This window comes from Chanos chanos, chromosome 3, assembly GCF_902362185.1.
Source record: "Chanos chanos chromosome 3, fChaCha1.1, whole genome shotgun sequence".
In the NCBI taxonomy this organism is placed as follows: Eukaryota; Metazoa; Chordata; class Actinopteri; order Gonorynchiformes; family Chanidae; genus Chanos; species Chanos chanos.
Window position 1 is genome coordinate 7,336,295 of NC_044497.1, and position 21,206 is coordinate 7,357,500.

Here is a 21,206-nt window from a genome sequence, read left to right on the forward strand (position 1 = left end):
ACCGTAATGCATTCTTTAAAGTTAATTTAAAAGAGACCATTGCCCATAAGCAGTCCTTCATTTAATGGGTTCTTCAGTTTCTCCTTCCTTTGCACTTCTGTACAAATTTGTTTGATAAATTGTTGATAAATTTGTTTGATAAATTTATGATCAGACATGATGCTGCTTCATAGCAGTCTATGTTGCATCAACAATGAGATGAACTTAAATGTACAGAAACGTGCAGAAATAAAACATTTAAAAAAAATGATAATATGTTAAATATGTATATTTCAAAGAGCTTTTTGTGTTTAAGGGCATCCTTCAGTAAATCAAGTGTGTATCACAATATCTGAAAAGGGCATAAGCCATTTGTCTGCGAGTGTGTGTGTGTGGTGTGTGTGTGTGTGTGTGTGTGTGTATGGTGTGTGTGGTGTGTGTGTGTGTATGGTGTGTGTGTGTGTTTTCTTCTAAACTTAAGTAGCCCAGGCAGCGAGTGTGTGTTTATATATATATATATGTGTGTGTGAGTGTATTTGTGTTCTTCTAAAATTAAGTGGCCCAGGCAGCGAGCATCTGCATGTCAGCGTCATCCTCTACCCTCTTCTTTGATTCTGTAGAAATACAACGGAAATTAGTCTGTGTCAGCCTGCAGAAAAGGGGTTTTGGCACGAGGGAGTAGAATGGAGATGAGCTGGATACATACGAGTACGGTGACTTGGTCTTGTGCTTGGTAGCTTGGCAGATGGTACACTGGGTAGTTTACCCATGTTCTTCATGCTCTCCTCCAGGTCCTCCTGTTCAAGCTCAGCCAACTCTGCCAGCAGCTCATCCTGGATAATTATACACACAGGCATGCACACACACACACACACGCGCGCGCGCACACACACAATTTTATTAGCAAAGTTATGGAGCATGTGAAAGCTTTGCATGAACTACCACTTAAACACCTGTATTTGTTAACAGGCGCAATCATTTTTTTTGACCTTATGCAACCTGAGAGACAGTTCTAGCACAAATAATAAAAACAGCAAAGTATACTGGGCCGCTGACGCTGGAGTACCTCATCAAACTGGTCTCCAAAAGGTCGTGAGATGGCATCAGAGATCTCCTGAGCCACTTCCTGCTGATCCGTAATGTCCTGCATGAGAGAGTCAATCTTATCCAGATCCCTAAGAAAGAGGTGGGCGGACCAGAGAGGCAATGAAAATCAGATTTAATGTGTGGTTTATTTATGGTTGTCAGTTATCATTTGAAATGTTATTGGAACAATTAAGAACAAAGGACTAAATGAAAGGCAGAGACACAAAGCGACACTATGCACATAATTGTAGTATATAAAACTTTGATTTGACTATCTGTGCAACGTCTATGCAAAGACTGATTCAGCTGCGTAAAGTTAGTGCCAATTAAAACGAGCATTAACCATGCGCTTTGAGAACATTCGCAACCTTTGGTTTTTTGACACACCCAAAAGGATTTCAAGGGCTCACAGAGCACATAGTTTTGTGAACCTTGAGACTGACGCACGAAAGGCTCAAAGTCCTCAGAAACAAAAACAACAACATTTGCTTATGACAGAGCAGTTATGGACAAAGTAAATATGTATGAAGTCGTCATTGCAGGACTGTCAGGTTGATTGACGGGTGTGGCATAAGCCTTTCTCTAAAAAAAAAATTCAATATTCTAAAAAAATTCAATATTTTAAGTGCATTATATTGTTGCAGCATGCACCTGGATGTTTTCCTTTTTTGCTTCCAGTAACTTTTTAGTAATCACTTGGGTTTTTCGGGCATTTAAAAAAAAAAAAAACAACAAGAAAAATTCCACTGATTTCCCAGTACTTTCCAATACCGTTAACAGGGGTTGGGTATTTTGACAACGAACCTTCAAAGAAATGTTTTTTTTTTTCCTCTCTTTTCTTTTCTTTTCTTTGTCTTCATCTTAAAGTGATTTCTGATCATCTTCAGGTCTTCTCTTTACTGTGTAATGTGGTTGTACTATTTAGCTCTGTGTAGATGGTACTCACAACTTCTCATGTACTCCTTTAATAGCCTTTGCAGCAAAGCCCATGTTTTTCAGCACTTCAGTGTTGGTGTTGGCATTTTCTAGCGCCTCCCGTTGAAACTCGATGGTAGACAGCGTTCCATCAATCTGCGTCAGCTGCTGCTCGAAGCGTTTCTTCCTCTTCAGGGCCTGTAGAGCAGCTGGACAAAGACCGAAGTACATTATGACCATCATCACTCTCATCGTCACCATCATCATCATCATCATCATCATCAATGAGGGCTCGATAAAGGAACATGCAGTCGTGAGAGAAAGATGAAATGAAGACATAGGATCAACAGTGAGTAACTATGGAGAGACGAACTGAAACAATACAGGTGACGATGATAGAGCACGTTGTCAAGGTGATCATCAGCACACTCCTTAATTCTCTTAGTCATCACAGTTGTCACTGTGAGTGTGACTGACACTTAAAGAACTAAAATATCTACTAACACATCTTGTGCCTGTTTCACGACACCAAAATCCCGCTATGTCCTCTATGTTTGAAGTATATCACAGTATATTTTCTGGCTATGTAGAATAAAAGAGAAACTAGCACACGAAAAGCAGTTACAGATGAACTAGTGATGGTTTGTTCACTGGCAGTAAATGGTCCCTTTGATTGGACTTATGGCACTGCTGGCAAGACAATAGAAACATCATGAACAGCACTGGAAGGCAAATGAGAACGGTAATACATAGGAAACTTGAAGGCGGGGAAAAAAGAGTGAGTGAAGATATGTTTGAAAATATATTAGAACCAAACTGTCTTAGAAAAACATATTAGAATCAACACTTGTATTTGTAAAAATAAAAGGCAGTGTTTGGGTATCAGGAAATCTCTCTGATCCATTGTATCTAGCCTGATCCATCGACCTGGACCGTAACATCCTAGGATAGTATAAGCCAAAAGTTAAGATAGCATAAAGAAAAGTTGAGATAGCAGTTAAGCAGGCTGCATGAAAAAATGCACCACATGGACCTGTGACAGAAAAAAGAAAGGAATATCATATCAGCAACCAAACGTTTGTGTGAATACCAAAGAGACAATACATTATACGAGGGTGTAGAATGTTATGTAATACACCAAAACTTAATAAAGCCAATGTCTTACTCTTCCACATTTGCGAAAAGTTGCCTTTTTTAAGCGTCTGTAAAGGCAGGCTATTCAGTAGTCGTGCGGCGAGTAATCCAAATGCTTTAATAGGGGTAAAACTGCTCACTACACAAAGCAGAGCCCTCACTTGTCACCCCCAAAATCTACACGAAATCCTTGAAACAAAAAGGGGTGTGCCTGGTAAATGAAGGGAGGCCAGAAGAGCAAGATGCCTTAGGTGCAGTTTCTGCCGCTCCCGGGAGGAATAAAAAAACAAGCATGCAAGCAAGAAAAGAGATTAGAGATGCCAGATTCCACGAAGCCCTGACACTGTTCAATACCAGTGTTTAATTCACTCATATTGTCCACGGGATAGCGTAACTATCGAATCCGACGTTGTAAGAATTAAAAAGAGTTATTAAAATTGACTTTTGGACAGCGCCTGTCCATTCCCACTGGAAAAATAAAAACTTTTCTCAGTCGAAATGTTTCCTCGAAATTGGTAGGGGAATCAATGGCCCTATTTCAGACAAACAGTTTCAAATAAGTTTAACATTTAACTAAGATTACCTCTTTTGTTTTTGGTGCCATTTTTCTTCGCGATCATAAGTTCCTGCTCAATTTTCTTTTCCAAGTAGTCCTGCTTTTTCGTAAGCATTTCTTCGGTTTCGCGAAGCCTGTGAATAGCCTCTTGTGGGGAGGGTCCAGTCCGAGATCGGTGCTTTGATTTCGAACTGGAGCTGGAGCCCGAGCCCGAACTAGAGCTCCCCTTGAACATTTTGGATATCTTACTCATGGTTGATGCTTTGAAGCTGGCAGGTGTACTATACTCGGGACCTCTGCAACGAACCTGCTAGCTTTAAGCAAAGGAATGAGAATGAACGTAGAGCAGAGAAGCAATTCCAGATTGTCCACTTTTCAGATTCAATTCAAAACAACGACACACCTGTGCGTGGCTTCCTGCAACTCGACACCTGAGCAAGCCATTCACCTCACTCAGGTAGGTCGCGTTGACTGTTATTAAAAAAAAATTGGTGTTTGTAGAATATTGCGACTGTTGGGTGTCTAATTCATTAATAAGACGTTTTAAATGTAGTTTCAGTGGTTTGAATAAAAGACATTTAATTAAAAAAAATATATATTTATTTCGCTTAAAAAATCTCTGACGTTTCTGACGTGTTGTGACGTCATTTCAACATGGCTGAACTGGACATTGGAAAACATTGTGAGATCAAGTCTTGTCACCAGAAAGGTCCGTTTAACATCTCTCCCGATTTGGGATTATTTAATTTGATAACTTTTGCTTCAATTAACATACAAGACACAGATCTGTGATGTATTTTTGGTAACTGGTTAACTTATTGTGCAACTGTGTTAGCCTCTTAGCATTGTTTTGTAGCGTACTAACAAATTCCGGTGGAGGCTAGTATCTGCTGGTATCTTATTTTATAATCTGAAACGTTCACTGTTAGATCATTTCCATCTAGAAAAGCGTTTCACTGAATGTAAAGAATATTAACCGCATTTAATCTGATTTAATTTGATCTGTCAAGCTTAAGCCAAAGCAATAATTTAACTAGCATGTGAGTCAGCAGTAACTTGGCTTACGTTCATTTCGTATTAGATTTTCTGCCTTTCGTGTGTGACGCCTGTGCCGGAGTATTTTGGTAAGATTTTGTGATCTTGCCTCTTCTTAGTTCGTCGTTAACATGCCATTAGTCGAACCCTCAATGTTGTTTACATTTTGTCTGCGTTGCTAGTGTACGGGATAGTCGTACATGGGATTATATGATCTATATCAATATAATATTTTTAACTGCATTGTATCGGCTCTGATATATCTGAAGTTACTGAGGTGTGTGTTTGTGTCACAAAACCCTTCTCAAGCCTTGAGCACAGGAGCCGGGACGCTCACTCCTGTCCGGAGGTAAGTTCCGAATTTTGTCTTAAAATCAAAATATAATTTGTAGCTTCATTATTACAGCATTGAGTCTCGTGAGACTGAAACTGTCTATTAAATAGGAAAGGAAATATTTTGTTTTGCTTATTTTTAGTGTTGAGTCTAATGTACAACCTTCTGTCTTGTTTGTTTTTTGGGGGTTTTTTGCCCCCCCCCCCCCCCCCCCCCCCCCCCACCGGAGGACCTATTTATTAATGCTTAGAAAGAAAGGCAATACCCAACGTCTACAATATTACTGAAGTACAGAAATTAGCTAAATGTGAAGTGACAAAAAAAAAAACTCCCCAAAGAAACAATCAACAAAAACACAAACAAACAAATGATATAAACAGGATAAATAGTTACATAAAAAAAACAGAAACAAAAATAGAAATAGATACACTATTTATCAATCGACTTTCAGTCTCACCACTAGCGAGTGAATGTCCTTCACCCACCTCCCCCCTCCCCCTTCCAACCTCTTACCTTGTGTCTTGTGTTCCAGGTCCCTGTGCAGAGGGAGATCCCTGTCACAGGGGAAAGCACACTGCACCAGTGCACTTTTGAGGACTGTAAAGGAAAGGAGTTATTGCCAGTGATTTGCCCTCATTGTCAGAAACACTTTTGCCTCGCGTATGTAGCCAGAACCTGATTTTTTTAAAATTATTTTTAATGGAACATGACTTAAAAAAAAAAAAACACATTGCTTTACTGTAGAGAGAAATTCAATATGTTGTGTGTTTGAGTAGCACCTATCTACAGTCTAATCATTAAAAAAACTCACCATATTCTTCAATACTGCTCTTGTCTTTATGTGTCATTTCTCTTTCACATTCTCCGTATATGAGACAGGTTACCATTTGCCTTTAGTAAAAGCACCACAGAACTGAACAAAAGCACTGTTTAAGTTACAACACAGAGCACTGAGATCGATTCATCTGATAATCTCTGTTAATTGTTTTGTTTATTTTTTTGTTTGTTTACTCAGTGTTTATATTCCTTTGCTTACTAATAATGCCAGTAGTTTTTTAAAGTGGGAAATAAGGGTCTCAGTTTGTTTCCACTGTCTTTTCTTCCCCTATGAGTACCTTGTCCTTCTCTCCTCAGGCATCGACATCAGGATGACCACAAGTGTGAGAAGCTCGAAATTGCCAAGCCTCGAATGGCTGCCACACAAGAGCTGGTGCAGAAGATCGTGGGTCAGTACCTACCACTGAACACTAGTTTATACTGCTATCCTGTCATTGGATTTATATTTCATTGTCAAGTCATGTCTAAAGTGGTTCAGTGTGGATGATTTAGGAAACAGACATTAATATGTATTTTCCCTGTTTGTCCACAAGAGGTCACTGAAGCACTACACTGCATAGTTGTGCAATGCAAACGTAACTGATTTATTTTTTTTCTTCTTTTTTTTTGTCTTGGTCAGAGTCAAAGAAAAATGCACCCGTGAGCAGAGGCAGAAAAGGAGCGAAGAACAGTGCAACTGCTGCTAAGGTTGCGCTAATGAAGCTAAAGCTACATGCCTCAGGAGACAAGGGACTTCCACAGGTACTAAGGAAGGACCACCCAGTTTTTGTTTTCACGAAGTCAATGACACAGTTGTCATGGTTACTAACACTCACGCAGCCCATATTAGAAATCAGTGGTGGGACCAGTTGCAGACTCTTCATGACAAATATCAACATGACTTTATTTTTGTATCATATCTGTTTGATAATGAAATACTTCTCACAAATGGCTTAGATTTGAATGCTTTACTGTTCAGTAATTGACCTGATGTGTTGCACAAGTGTCTTAACTGTTCAGTTCTCGATGACTTTATCGTTAATTGAGGAGCTGAATCAAACTAAGAGCTTGACTTTGGATGTTCTCTCTAGACGGAGCGGACGTATTTCCAGGTGTTTCTGCCCAAAGAGTCCAAAGACTCCAGCCTCCCCATGTTCTTCTGCTCCAAATGGTCGGTGGGGAAGGTTGTGGACTTTGCTGCCTCTCAGGCCGGGCTGAAGAACAACAATAACGTCCTCACAGCAAAGGTAAAGCAAGACAACACAGTCCCAACCTAACGCTTAAGGTCTTCCCAGGTTACTAAAATTGTGTAAATCTGATCTGCTGTAATTTGATGATCAGAGATTATGTGCAAAACCACAGTCGGTGCATTACCATTCAAACTGTGCTGGTGTGTATTATGTCAGCCGACGCTGTGTACTTTGCATTAGATCAGTAAAATGCAGATGAATACTATGTGACGTCAGAGAGGAACCAGTAAAACATTGCCGCCAAAAGGACAGTTTTATCGATAGGAGTGAAAGCTTTTGCCGCTGTTTCCTTTAGAATCTTATTTTTATTCAGTGTATAATAATAATAATAATAATATTTATTTAGAGCCCAATATCACTATTTATGTGAGGGTTATTGTACAGAGGCCAGGGTTGTGGACTGTTACAGGATCAGTTTATGTAAGGGTTACTGCACACAGGCCAGGGTTGTTGTTATTGTTGTTATTATTCTTGCTTATTTACAGATTTGTAGAATTTACCGCTTTTTTTTTGTTGTCGTCCACGGCGTTCTGTGAAAACACTCGGCTTTAACTGTGTCTTTTATTGCGTGTGCTCTCTGTCGCACTTTTCAGAAGCTGCGTTTATGTCACCCTGAGACCGGCCAAGCTTTGAAGATGGACGCCTGCTTGCAGTCTCTGCTCTCCCTGCAAGATTCGCCCCTCCACAACGGGGGCAACGTCATACTGGAGTACCTGGATAACGACAGCACGGGGCTGGAAGATGTCTCCGCCTACATCCCTCCCTCCTGACCCACCTCTACAAGGACAGTTCCCCCTGTTCTAGCGCTGATCTGGGATCAGCCGTCCTGTTCTCCATATCTGATCTTCAGCACGGAGAGATCAAGCGGCTGAAGTGATCCTGTGTGTCTACTTATTATGAAATGTTTTAATGGACAGGAGATGAATGGCCAAGAAGAGTCTCGTGCAGCTCGGAGACTAAACCGTGAAAGAGAGAACATTCTATTGGCTCCAATATATGGTCAAGTAAACTACCTGTGACATCACTGTTCTCTCTCTCTCACTGTCTGCTGGGAGTTGAAGTCCAGAATTCTAAACAAATGTGTAAATTAGTGAAAAAAAACCCAAAACAAAACAAAAAAGAAGGCAATGCTCCTATGTTCCTGAGTACGACCCTGACAGTGAATGGATTAGTGTGTCTGTGTCTGGATCATATGAGAGAATACGAGTGCTCATCTTCTCACAGTCATTTTATTTATCTGAGGTGTATTTTTTTCTGTATTATCTTGTTTTTAAAGATAATAAAGTGCAAATGTTTGTAATTGCGCGTGTCTTCTTTACTTTCTGGAGCAGTCTTTACACAAAAAGCATCATCGGAATCTTGGACATTCACGCCTTTTTAGCCAAAGCATTTACCCAATACCAGAGAGAAGGCAGAAGGCAGCTGGTGAAGATATTCTGTGCTAGCCGTTGTTGTTGGTTTTACACATAGCAACCTTTGCTTACGCTGAACCCAGGAAAACAAGCTATCGGCAGGTTCCAGCACCCTTGGAATGTGGTGTTTTTATTTGTATGTGTGGTGAGAAAACATTAGAAAGCATAAACTTCTTGTTCTAATTCCCGAGCAACTTTGTTATTTAGCACACCGTACACGTCTGCACATTTAAATATAAGCAGGCATGCATTTTCATTGCACCGGAGGCATAAATAGTTCCGGAGCAATAATGAAGCTCGTTTTTGAATGTGAATGGTTTATATCTCTATCATTTAATGCTATTATTTGCAAACAGTGTAACACTATGAAGAGTGTGTGATTTTCTTAATTGACACAATAAGCAGTTATGACCTATCATAAAACATGAAGCTGTTCTTGGTTTCAAACATAAAATGTTTGGCAGACGTCATGGTGGAGACACAAGACACATACACAAAAGCAATTCAAAGAGATCATCCATGGTTATAAAGAACAATAAAGAACTGAAAAAAGATGCATGTACACCTATAGAAATGAATAAATATCTAACGTGAATTCACCCTGTCCTATTTACAAAATGGATCACACGGTGGAGTCAGTTAATATGTAAATACTGCCTGTGCAGTGTCTAACATCATAATTATTAACTTCACAAAACTCAGTGTTAAATGATAATACAAAGAGAGTTACACTGGTACTGTAAAGTATAAAAAGAAATCGTGACAGACTGAATCGCTGCGTCAAAGACACGAGGCAAAAGTATGCAGAGATACAATAATGGTTGAGGCGGGTTTTGTGAGGGCCATAAACATTTATGGATGTTTGTGGCAGCTTTCATCATGTATCTGTCATCCATCCATCTTTCACCCAGGATGGATGGTTCACTAAACGTTCCCAAGACTCTCCCTGTGCTGTAGGCAGATCAGGAGACACAGATTTTGAAGAACAATGCTTTAATTCAGTTATTCTTGGAGACTGAATCTTCATGCCAAAACTGAATGAAAACTTTTACCTAGACAGAAAATGATATTGATGAAGTGAATCTACATAAGTTCTAAACAACCCACCGAACAAACATTTGGAGAGAATGTGTGTGATGTAGCACTGGCTGCACACTTTACACACTTTTACACACTTTCACCACTGGGAGGCGCCTCAGTGAAGTTGACTCACCCTGCACCTCAGCTCACTGTAACAGGGACCCCTTTCTCATGAAATATGAAACATCTGAATTTATGAATCTGAATTTATAGCAACATCTGGGTCTTCTGAATTTATTTAAGAAGGACCGAATTATGTAAGAGGTAGACTTTGAAAATCAACGCTCTATAACCTGGCATGAACTGACATTTTTGATGTATTTATAATGAGTTAAACATATATTTGAGTTGGGCGTACAGTAGTGTAAATTATGCACACATCAGCCAAATCAACACACTGTAAAAGAGAACATAGAAAGGACTGCAGCTGAAGAGACAGACTCAAACATTCTAGCCCATGAGGCCTGTCATTTAGACAAACCTCTTCTTCAGCAGGTCAAGAGCATGCCTACTGAAAAAAACAAACAAACAAACAAAAAAAAAAAACTACAGTGGTCTGCTTCATGGTTGGATGATGCTGTGTGTAAGGAAAAGTGTACTGACAGAGCATTTCATACAACAACCTCCATTATAAATATTTAATCAGTAGAACAGTTTTTCGGCGATTTGCTTGAATTAGACTTCAAACTGTGATGATAGAAGTCTGTTTGTACAGTGGTCTATCTGTATACGCTGATGCGTTGTAAATAGGGCTTCACTGATGTTTGCTCTGTACCAAAAAAAAAAAAAACGCATGTGAAAATTCTTATCTCTCCGATGAAACAAACACGTCCGAATGCAAATGAACTTCACGACAAACGCTTGATAGATACATTTTCATTTTTAATTTCCCCTCCCATAAGAATAGTCACATTTATTATGATGTCTTTTTATCTGCGTCCAGGCCTCACATACTAATGCGATGAATGAAAAGAGATGGCCAATACAAATATTGTACAGTAAACAGCCAGTTGAGAACTGAGCTGTACTAAATATAAAAAGTATTGTACTATTCATTCCTGACTTCTCATTATCATAACAAAAGTTAAAAAGTATGTCCCAAGAGTAAATACAGTTATGATTTTTCCACCATAGTATACAGTACACTATGTACAAATTTCACATACAGTGATCATGCTTCTGCTGAATCTATCATTGAATGAAAATACAGAGGCAGAATCATCAAGAAAATGTACAGAGAAAAGATGTAACGATGAGAATTTAAATGACTATTTACTAAAAAACAAACAAACAAACAAACAAACAAACAAAAATAGATAAAGTTTAAAAGATTTCATAATTGTTATCTGGTAGAAATCTGAAGCTGTAAAAGAAAGACAGAAAAAAAAAATCAAGCCTCTTTAAAACGTATCTGTATTTACAATTATCAGAAGGCATAAAAGCATTTTGCAATTATTATATTTTATAATGTAGATCTCCATACGACATAAACGGCAGCAGATGACATTCAGCGTAAAGAAAGAAGAAGAACGTTATATTGTTCACACTTCAGCTTTGACAGAAAAATGAAATAAAAACACTGGCATTTGAAAAGGGTGAATTTTTAGATTTGTCTCATTTTTTTTTTTTTTTTTTTTACATTTTCCGTTGCGGCCGACACTGAAACACAGCATCCATCCTCACAAATTCTGAAGAAACTTCTAGTGTCAATAACAGGGCACACATTCAATACACTCCAGATGATAAGGAGACTAAAAAAATCACAGACGATGGCTAAGTCATCTATAAAACATCTTCATAAAAAATATATTTATATATTATATTTATTGTAAAACAACAGAAGAAAAAAAAAAAAGCATGTTTAAACCAATAGTACTACTGTACAAAAACAAGACATATCTCAGCTGATGTAAAGTGACTGTGTTATGTAAGCTGTGGTTATAATATATATATATATATATATTTATATATATTTCATATATGAGAATACAGCCTATTGAAGCTGAGGGAACCGTGGAGACATGCGAATAGGATTGCTACATTCCCCTGTACTCTGGACCAATTCCCTCACCTTGCTAAAGTCAGAGACAGGTCAACATAAATCTCTGTTCACTCAACGTAAAGTAAAGGTAATTTAAATAGATCCCTTAGCCTGCAGATCGATGACTCATCTGTGTGATCAGAAGATATCTCTTGCGCCGGAACTGTTGTTTTATGTCTGTGACTTCAGTGAAACGTGTAGTCGTAAAACCAATGCGTTTATAAGGTGCTATGAGGTGTCATAGTGCATCAAAGACTTGTTATAAGAGAGAATAAACCTCTATGTGTCATCTTAGCGAATCAGTTATTAGTAAAATTTGGGGGGATATTGTTATAAGCTCTGAGATAATGCAAAGGCTGTTGAAAGAATGAACCATTCAAGGCAATTTAAAGGTATGGTTTTGCAGGCATATCAGTATTAGTTGCTTTGACATGTTTATAACAAGCCACAATACAATAAAACGAGGCCTTAATGTGACATGCTACCAAATATTTTCCCAGATCAGAGATCACTTACATGCTTAATCCAGACATTATTCAGACTGAAAACAGCTGTTTAGCAGGGAGTGGTTATGGAACCAGAATAAGACCAACTAAACAGAAATATGCTGAGAGTGGAAATCAGAATGTCCCTAATCTGATTCCCATTCTTTTTTCTTTTTGTTTTAAATCAGATTGTTTCCAAAGCATCACTCTGTGTCTTAGGTTCTCAGGTTCTCTCAGTCCACGACACCTCTTGTCAATCATTTCCCTTTTAAATGACCCGCTGGGTGGAAAAGTCCCATGTTGAAACATGTAATATTTCTTGGCTGTACAAACAAGGCAGGGTATCCTCATACAGAGCTGATATTTATATTTCTATATTTATATCTCATCATTACTGGCTGTCATAGGATTACTTTATGTTTGAATATCTGTTATGTAGTGCTACGGGTAGCTGTTAAGAGTGCTAGTGAAGTCGCACAGGGATGTGACAGTGCTTATGACATCAGTGTTTGTCATTCATTGTGACATCATCTTTGTCTTGTTCTTCATCACACACACATACACACACACACAGAATGGACTAGAGATTTTCTATAGATGTGATGTACACATCCAATAATCCTCTCTCCTGCTAGAAGATTCATAACGATCACTTTTATACTTTCACGTAGTCGCTTAGGACCTAACTGAAGGGGCTTTTGGGCGCCTCCTGTGGACATTAAGGGAACTGTTTTGGGCAAATTATATAAACATAAACAGATACAAACATTCTCTTCTTTTCTGAAAAAAAAAAAACAAAAAACAAAAACATAACTGGAATCAGTAAAATGCAAAAAGAAACTTGTAAAAAAACAAAGAAACAACATCAAGCGAACAAGTCAACAAAACAAATAAGCAAAGGAACACACAAACAATAAAAGAAAACAATTCCATATGCGTTTAACAGTCAACAAAGAGAACACTCACAATAATTCACTGTTATAAATTGAAATGAATTTGATAAAAAATAAAGAATATAAATTGCGTCATGTCTCCTCCCTAAAAGCCCCGTGCACCAGACCTAATCTGGATGCTAACTGGACAAAGGCTGCGCGGTTAGAGTGTTGCTCGCTAATTCATGCACGTCTTTACCGGTCTTAAACACTAACCCCTAGTTACAGAAAGACAAACCCCCACATACCTACGTTCAAAGTCCTGTTGCCAATATATATATATATATATATATATATATATATATATATATATGTTTATATTGAGTGTATCTTCATAGTCATTGAAGGCTAGTTGGCTGAATCCCAAAGGCACCTTTGATTAAGCCGTTCAACAGGTTTACATGTTTAACGTTTTCTTCTTGGGGGGGGGGGGGGGGGGGGGGGGCTCACTTTAAGCTCAGTGCTGCATGTTTGGGGAGGTCCACAATCATTTTGCCCCCCTCCCCATCACTTCAAGTTCAGGTCATGAACGTGTTGATGAAACAAACAAGGAAACAAACAAACAAACAAACAAACAAACAAACAAACAAACCAACCAACCAAAAATAGCATTTATAGAAGCCACATATTATTTAAATCTTCAAAAGTAAGCTGATAAGACTGGAAGGTGTTTGGCAACAAAAACGCAGATAAAAATCTATATGCTCAGAAGCTTTTAACAGAAACTAAACAAAATGTTTGTGCATACAAGCATACCATTTATTTACAGTACTCTCACCAAATGCCTGTTTACCTTTCTCGACGTTTTACTGAAATGCTGATGGATACAATCTATTGTCCTGGTCTGTAAAATCAAATTCATAGATGTCTATTTTCGAATCAAATCAACATATCTACATAGAGCATTTGGCATATACATTTTCCTTCTAAAACCTCTCGAATCTGGTCTTAAGATAGAGCTGTCAAATTCTGACATCAGTATTTACCAGATGTCAATAATTGATGTCCGTTGCTAGGATACTATGCACATTAAGATTGTTCAGGAGCTTAAAGAAGAGAACAGAGGATGAGAATGAACAATAATTAAAATAATAATAATAGCAAATCTGATATTTCTTCTGGCGTAATTTTTCAATCTCGTATAAAGAACTTAATAAGAGTAACAGTGTTTTTCACACAGAGATTAAGATATTTAAAGTTTAGCCTGAAACTCTCAAACACAATATAAAGGAAAGACAAGCCGTTCGTTATGTACAGTTTCTCAGGTGAGAGCTGATCAAAGTCCCAAAGCTTCCTCACTTTCTGTTACTGAAAAAAACAAACAAACAAACAAACCAACAAAAAACCCCCTAGATACTCAAAGAGTTTATACAGCCCCCATGCCTGGCTGAAGATGTTTCTAGTCATTTCAGATGAACCACTCTTTCTTGCTCTCGTCGATGGTCTCTGTGAAATTGGGGTCGGTGCCGATGATGGCGGCGTCTGCCGATTCGGCTGACTCTCTCTCCTTGGCCTCATTTGTGTGGTACGTCCCTTTGTGACGGAACATGTAACGAATCAGGAACACTAGAGTGCACAGGATTGTGAAGATTACCACTGCTATGATACCTGTAAGAACAACAACAACAACAACAACAATAAAAAACATGGTAAAACCAAAAGGACTAACTTATCTTTTACCGAAAGAAATGCTAAAGGAAAAAACTGTGTGTTCAAATGAGATGTCTGAGGTTTTTAGAAGACTGGCTTATGATCAGTGCATATTTGCCCAACTGATGGACCCCTAAAGTTTTCTGGATCTCACAGGCCATGCTATATTGTAAATGCAGCACTGGTTAAAAAGTGTTGTTAGGCTCAGCCCAGAAAAACTTTTAATTATGGCTGTTTCACAAGATAGCATGGCCTCTTGTGTCCTCTCACTCATATATAAACGACTGGTGTGTATATAAAACAACATCCAGGGCCAAAGCAATTTGTTTCATAATTTTCGTTCGTGATACCGTAACGCAGGAGGGTTAAGAGATTCTACGAACCTCCGATTATTGCCGAATTCCTGTTGACTCCATCGGGAATTACTCTCTCCTCGTTAAAAGGAAAGTCAGCACCTGCACAAAAAAAACATTTGATAAAAAACCCCCCCAAAAAAACGTTCAGTTATGCCACAGCCTTATGTCCTTTTCCGAACCGAAAATCGCTAACATGTACCATCGACTCAACGCCGAATGCTCGGTCCAAACAGTGCAACATTTATCCAAAAACTGCAAAGTGACTATGAGACGCCCGTGTTGAACGTGGTCCCAGCTCCAAAATTCACCGACCAAAGTGGCCCGTGGGGGAACTTCGTTCCGAAGAGCTGTCGATTCATGTCACGGAATTCTCGAGAGCGACAGTGACCATAGCAACTAAGCGGAGCAGAGATGTATGGAGATTCGCAGGCTCTCTGACTCACAGAGCATGCTCCTGGCGCCTGCTATGTTTAGAATAACAGAGAGGTTTCACCAGCAGGAGCATGACTATATATTTCTGAAGGTTGCTGTTCCTCTAGTCTCATACAGCCATTCTATGCTGTCTTTCATACACTTGCAGAGCCTGCGTTCTCTCTATCTGGGGAAGAGAGGGCAGTGAAGGCTGAGCTGGTGCAGAAACAGAAAATGTCACAATCAGGAGCATCAACCATCTCCAAAGGGTGTAGCTGTCTTTTTCTTCTCTTTTTTTTTTTTTAGTTTCTACCTTTCCGTACTAGCAAGAAAATTCATCTATTTTTTTCTCATCTTTTTAGTGAGGTGTGAACAGTTTGTGAATTTTCTGTCTTTTTTTTTTTTTTTTTTTACTGTGTTTTATAGAGAGGCAGATAGCATGTCATACGTATCGGTGAAAATTCACTTCACTCAGCTGTGCGTGATGCCAACGGTGCTTTTCTGTCAGATTCTGACTAAGCTCTGGCATTTGCCTCGACACGAATGTGTTTCACTCGATGCTCTCTAAAAGAAATGCGTTGTGCGTGTCAGGGAAAGACGTGCTGGTCTATAAAGAGGTTTTGACAGGTGTCTCTGCTCAGGTCACGACTCGAGCAGAGACGGGAGACACACGGCGCCGCGCTCCGCGGGACGGTTCTGGATGCGCGCCAGCTTGGCCGAGAAACAACGCTCCGGAGAAATCTTCTACGGCCGAAGCATCTAGATGACTTTATCTAATAGATACACTGGTACAGCGAGTGAGCCACTGGTCATTTAAAACGATATTAAACAGAGTTAAAGAATTAAAGCCTCATTAGTAACCTCATTAATAACCTTTTCTCTCATTGTAATGACACGAAATGTAATTAAACATTAAGTCTGAGGCTGTGGTTTAAAGGGCCATTAAAGGTTAGCTTTCACCCCCAGTGGTAGCCTTGAAAACAGACTGAGAAATGATGTAATTATCTCATATTCCTCTGCACATAAACCTCAAAGACAAATCTCTATGGCAAGCCTCCTCAATAAACATAATAAAACATAATGTTAAAACATAATAAAAACAATCATAACAACAGAACCATCAGCTCAGCAATGTAAACTCCAGTCTTCCCAGAACATTTAATGCAACCTTCACATGTACTTCAAAGGCAATAGTCAATCTGCAGTTACGACGACCCAGAGCTTGGGTGGGCACGAGGAGCGAGCGGTTGCCTCTGAGGGCGCGCGCTCTCACCTGCGTCCAGATGCCAGGGGTCAGTCGCGGCAGACATTGGTGGGATGGTGAGGGGCGATGTGCCGCAGTTGGACTCGACCAGTTTGCCCTGGTGGGAGACGGGGGCGGGGTTGCGGGACCTGAGAGCCGCCTTCAGGGGAGCGATGCCGTTAAACTGGACTCTGGAGAGACAACCTACGAACCCCGGCGTGTTGTACTTCTCTATCAGCACCGGGTCAATATGACCAGTCTCTGTGGCAGGAGAGAGGGATAAAGATAGATAGATGGAGAGAGAGAGAGAGAGAGAGGGAGAGACATAGAGAAAGAGAAAACATTAAAATGTAATCTTTTTTTTTTTTTTTTCGTTTTAGATGTATGTAAAGCTTTCCTTGACTAAAATAGATTTTAATATGCCATTCGTCGCGGGCGTTAAAAGCTGAGAGTGCAGGTCTATGCAAACATCCTCGTCTGCTCCGTGGTGTGTCACAATATTCATAACTAAATAAGAATGCAAATTATCAGAGGAGCACTCATAAACCCACGGCTTCAGGCGCTCTCATATCAGGCTCTCTACCACCATTACTGTCCTCCTCTCTCTCTGTCTCCCTCTCTTTCTCCCTCTGTTATTCTCTCTCCCTCCCTCCCTCCCTCTTTCCTTCTTTTTTTTTCTCTCCTGTTACTGACTCAGATGGATGTCTTGAAACAGCTTGAAAGGGCCACTGAGAATCCACTGAAAATCCACTGAGAATCCACTGCGGCAGAATCCCAGCGGAATTGAGAGAAAACAACAGAATCAATCTGCTTGCTCAAACAGTGACATGTTTATGTACTCAGTTTCTTCCAAAGCTTCTCTTTTCTGCTCAAACTGTGAGGGAGCAGCGCAATCTCTCCTTATGGTCGACGGCAAATTATACTATGAACATTATACTATGACATTTGGCAAACAACAGAAAAACCAAACAAAGCCTGCTTTCCAGGATGTCCACCAAATTTTAAGATTCTTCTTGTTTTTACTGTTGTCAGAGAAGACACTGCTCAAACTCCTTCTTGCACATAAAAAAAAATTAAAACCTTTTTTTTTTTTTTAAGGGAAGGGTGGAAATGAAAAAGGGAGAAGAACCGCAGTGAATGTATGTGACATATACACATATAAATTACAGCACCTCAGAGATGACATGAGCAGCATTATTGACTGGCGGCATCACTATACTCATCCACAGGTTTGAATACAAAACCGGATCCTGGTCTTTCCTTCCACTGAACCCAGTCTCTGTAGCCTGGACCATACACAGATCTTTGAGTCTCTCTCAGTGTGTATGTAGACCTGCGTACTTTTGACTTACAGGGTTCAGAATGCCACATAAAGTATTATTAGAACTTTTGTTTTTTAAAGTTTAGTGAAGTCAGATGTTGACATATAATGTTTGATATTACCAATGAATACATAGAAAAAAACACTAATCAGACATTAAACACCCCTCCCCTCTACAGACTTGAAAGAATCTGTGCTGAGTCATTTAGAATGTATTTTTAAAAAAATGCCTCTTACATGCTTTTGTGACTAGGGTGATCAGGATGGTCTGGACTTCAAGAGAAGCGGACCTGTGGCCTTTGTTAATGATTTCACAATCAGGTGGTGATGTTGTGAAGTGGGTATGTGGATTTTTCAGCTAATGAAACGCACCATAATTCGCAACATGAGAACAGAGAAGACACATATTTAAAAAAACAACGGGAGATGGAAATGACAGAAACTTCTGGACTCAAGTGAACTCTGCTGAGTTGTGCACTGCTGCTGATGCGAAGGACGGAATTTAACGGGCGTTTTAGTTTCCACGTATATGGTTACACTAAGTACAAGCCGTTTGTCAGTCTTCCGATGGGCTGTCGGGATGTGTTTAAATTTCCGCAAAGTCATATTGATCCTGCTGACCTGGACTGATTGACATTAACAGTGATCCATTCCAGCGTTAGCGGATCTAACAGGGCAGGGTTTGCTCGCGCCTTTTGGCTTTTCTCAACGTTTAAGCTAATTAACCCCGTACGGCACACACTGGACTCGGACGGGTCAGGAGCTGGTATCACAGGACCCAGTGACGCTCTCAGCACTGTGCCCATAGAGCCATGTCATTTGTCCGCAAAGCTTATCAGGTTTTTCATATGTAGCTTTTCTATTGTTTTTGGCAATGGAATATTATAATCAAACAATGCCTCCTCAACCCCTAGAAGATTAAAAATGACAATGAAAAAAAAATCATATTTGTTTTATGGCAATGTGATTTCACATGAATTTATGGACTTTGGTCTGATCTATTCTCGTCAAAGGAGATTGCAGTTATCATATATCGATCTGGGAACAAACAAACAATCGAAAGACAACAACAAAACCCTAACTTCTGAACACCGTATGTCCTTATCTGTCTTCCAGATAAAGTCGAATGGGCGGAAATACGCCTTTCTTTGTCTTATTCTCTGTCCACACAAACCGGACCTCTCAAGTTTAAAACCAAGGACAGGATATCAGGTTGCATTGCCCGGAATAACCACAGGTCACGGGAGAAAATTTATAGGGCACGAAAATGGATTATTTACACTTAACGAAGACCTGGGAGCATGCGGCATTTTTGATTTGGTCTCACATAACAGAACTAAAAGATGTAGTTTAAATATAACTGGACAGTAAAAGAGTACTCTTGAAAGATGAGCTGATCTATGACTGTAAGTTAGAGGCAATGCAGAAAAATGGGAGCAGAAACGGGAAATTCTTTTTCAGGCCACAGACCCGCTCAAACATAAAAAAAAAAAAAGAACAAGTTTGATTTAAAGCACCAAAAAATCAAGATCTATCTAAGATGCTACATTTTAATTATATAACAAGATGTGTCATAAACATATATGCCCCCATCCAGATGGAAAAGATTTCGCAGGATTTGTAGCTGTCAGTCGGTAATATATATTGCTTGATATTACAACCTTCTATGTCAACCCCGGTCATTATGTTTAATCCCAATGTTCACAACCCGAATTCACTTCCAACATCACGTCTTAAAATGTCCTGACCGACCTGAGGCAACGAACAGAGACAGAGGGAGTAGATTGACTACGGGTCATCGAGCAATGATCACAGCGTGGACAACCTCAGCCATGGGCTAAAACAACACACCAATCTCCATGATTGAGACTTGGGGAGGTCAGAATGAGGTTTCTCTCTCCCACACACAGCTGGAAAAAAAAAAAAAAGGCAGTTTCCGCGGGGCACTTGTTAATCTCTGCCTTGGCGTTCTCTCAGGGAAACAGAAAGAAGAAGCTGATAACGCGTTCATGAATACCTGTTCCAATCTCCCGTTACCGCGGGAAGCCAGACAGATAACACATTTGTTCATTTCATGCAGGTTGCCTCTGAATACCAACAGACAGAAATTCGATCTGGCCCGTAGATTCTCCTTTTTACTGAGAAACGTCCCTGTGTGCAGCTACCGGAGGGAGCGTGAAACGTATTTCTGATCCATAACGGTATTACGTTTGTATTAATTATGCAAAGATTTATTGATACATCTTTTTTTTTTCTTCTCAACCAAACAAAGCTTTTGGCTTTGAACGCCTCATTCATACACAAGAGGCCTTTAATATTCATAGCACATAAAATCTAAACCGTGACTCTTTTCAGAGAAATTCTGATATTCATGTAAAAGTCATATTTCACTGAAAACATATGATCCGTCCCTTGAAATTTCATTTGAGGATATTCGGGTTAATTTGCATTGAACGGAACAAGACGTCTGCATCCTTCAGCAGATATTGATTGCCCTCGGCTATAAACACGCTTGGAAAATTTATGCGCCTTCAGCGGATGTTACTGGTGCAAATTTTCCTGGAAAGTTGTTGAATTCCCGCCTGGATACCGGCTTGCCTTTTCATCACTGCTCCCATTTGCCATACATTACTGACCAACCTCCCCCTCGCCCCTTCCATAGCTATTCGGCACAATCGCAACTACGCACATAAATGACACTGATTCCCCAACATTCAGATATTTTAAATATTTACATTTTGACATTACTCAGTGAGTACAGCCACCGATACCCAAAGCACAAACACACTGTCGGGAGAACACAGCACCAATGTCAAAGAGTTTGGTACCTTGAGTCAATGTTATGGAAGGAAAAAGAAAGAAACAAACAAAAGAATATTGTGGATTGTCTTTTTTTTTTTTTTTTTTTTTAAACTGTTGAGCATAGGCTCGTAATCCATATGGACATAAAACTCTATTCCATGCTTCAAAGATGCCAAAGAAATTTTACTCGTTTGTTCTACTGAAGAACATGTTCGTGAGGGCTTCATCAAGCCCTTAGCAAATACGCAAATAATTGGGAGGGGCATTCGAGGAGAGCTTCGGGGTCATACTGGTCCCAGAACAGTTAAAACAACCAAACAGATCCTTGTGCTTTCGGCCCGACGCCAGCAGGCCGCTGAAGCGACGCT

The 21,206-nt window shown here is 39.6% G+C and overlaps 3 protein-coding genes across 4 annotated transcripts in view; 1 reads left to right on the forward strand and 2 right to left on the reverse strand.

Moving 5' to 3' along the window:
* Nucleotides 1-531: 531 nt before the first annotated feature.
* Nucleotides 532-3,923, reverse strand: chmp4c (charged multivesicular body protein 4C). The gene is made up of 5 exons (XM_030769773.1): nucleotides 3,698-3,923; nucleotides 2,012-2,189; nucleotides 1,046-1,154; nucleotides 686-812; nucleotides 532-593 (listed from the first exon to the last, which is right to left on the reverse strand). The coding sequence occupies exons 1-5, from the start codon at nucleotides 3,921-3,923 to the stop codon at nucleotides 532-534; spliced, it is 702 nt and encodes a 233-aa protein (XP_030625633.1).
* A 401-nt stretch (nucleotides 3,924-4,324) lies between these two features.
* On the forward strand, nucleotides 4,325-8,352 carry zfand1 (zinc finger, AN1-type domain 1). 2 transcript variants are annotated; one of them, XM_030769203.1, is made up of 8 exons: nucleotides 4,325-4,379; nucleotides 4,752-4,794; nucleotides 5,015-5,054; nucleotides 5,572-5,699; nucleotides 6,174-6,265; nucleotides 6,496-6,617; nucleotides 6,947-7,102; nucleotides 7,699-8,352. In XM_030769203.1, the coding sequence occupies exons 1-8, from the start codon at nucleotides 4,325-4,327 to the stop codon at nucleotides 7,873-7,875; spliced, it is 813 nt and encodes a 270-aa protein (XP_030625063.1). In that variant the 3' UTR covers nucleotides 7,876-8,352. The 2 variants fall into 2 exon arrangements, with proteins under 2 accessions (XP_030625063.1, XP_030625065.1); XM_030769205.1 differs by having other exon boundaries at nucleotides 6,968-7,102.
* A 6,111-nt stretch (nucleotides 8,353-14,463) lies between these two features.
* The window catches only part of cntnap2a (contactin associated protein 2a), a 151,767-nt gene continuing 145,024 nt past the window's right edge, over nucleotides 14,464-21,206 (reverse strand). Inside the window, exons 23-25 of the mRNA XM_030767534.1 lie at nucleotides 16,746-16,976; nucleotides 15,089-15,160; nucleotides 14,464-14,663 (exon numbers count right to left, since the gene is read on the reverse strand). Of these exons, the coding sequence (XP_030623394.1) occupies nucleotides 14,464-14,663; nucleotides 15,089-15,160; nucleotides 16,746-16,976 (503 nt within the window). The remainder of the gene's footprint in view (nucleotides 14,664-15,088; nucleotides 15,161-16,745; nucleotides 16,977-21,206) is intronic.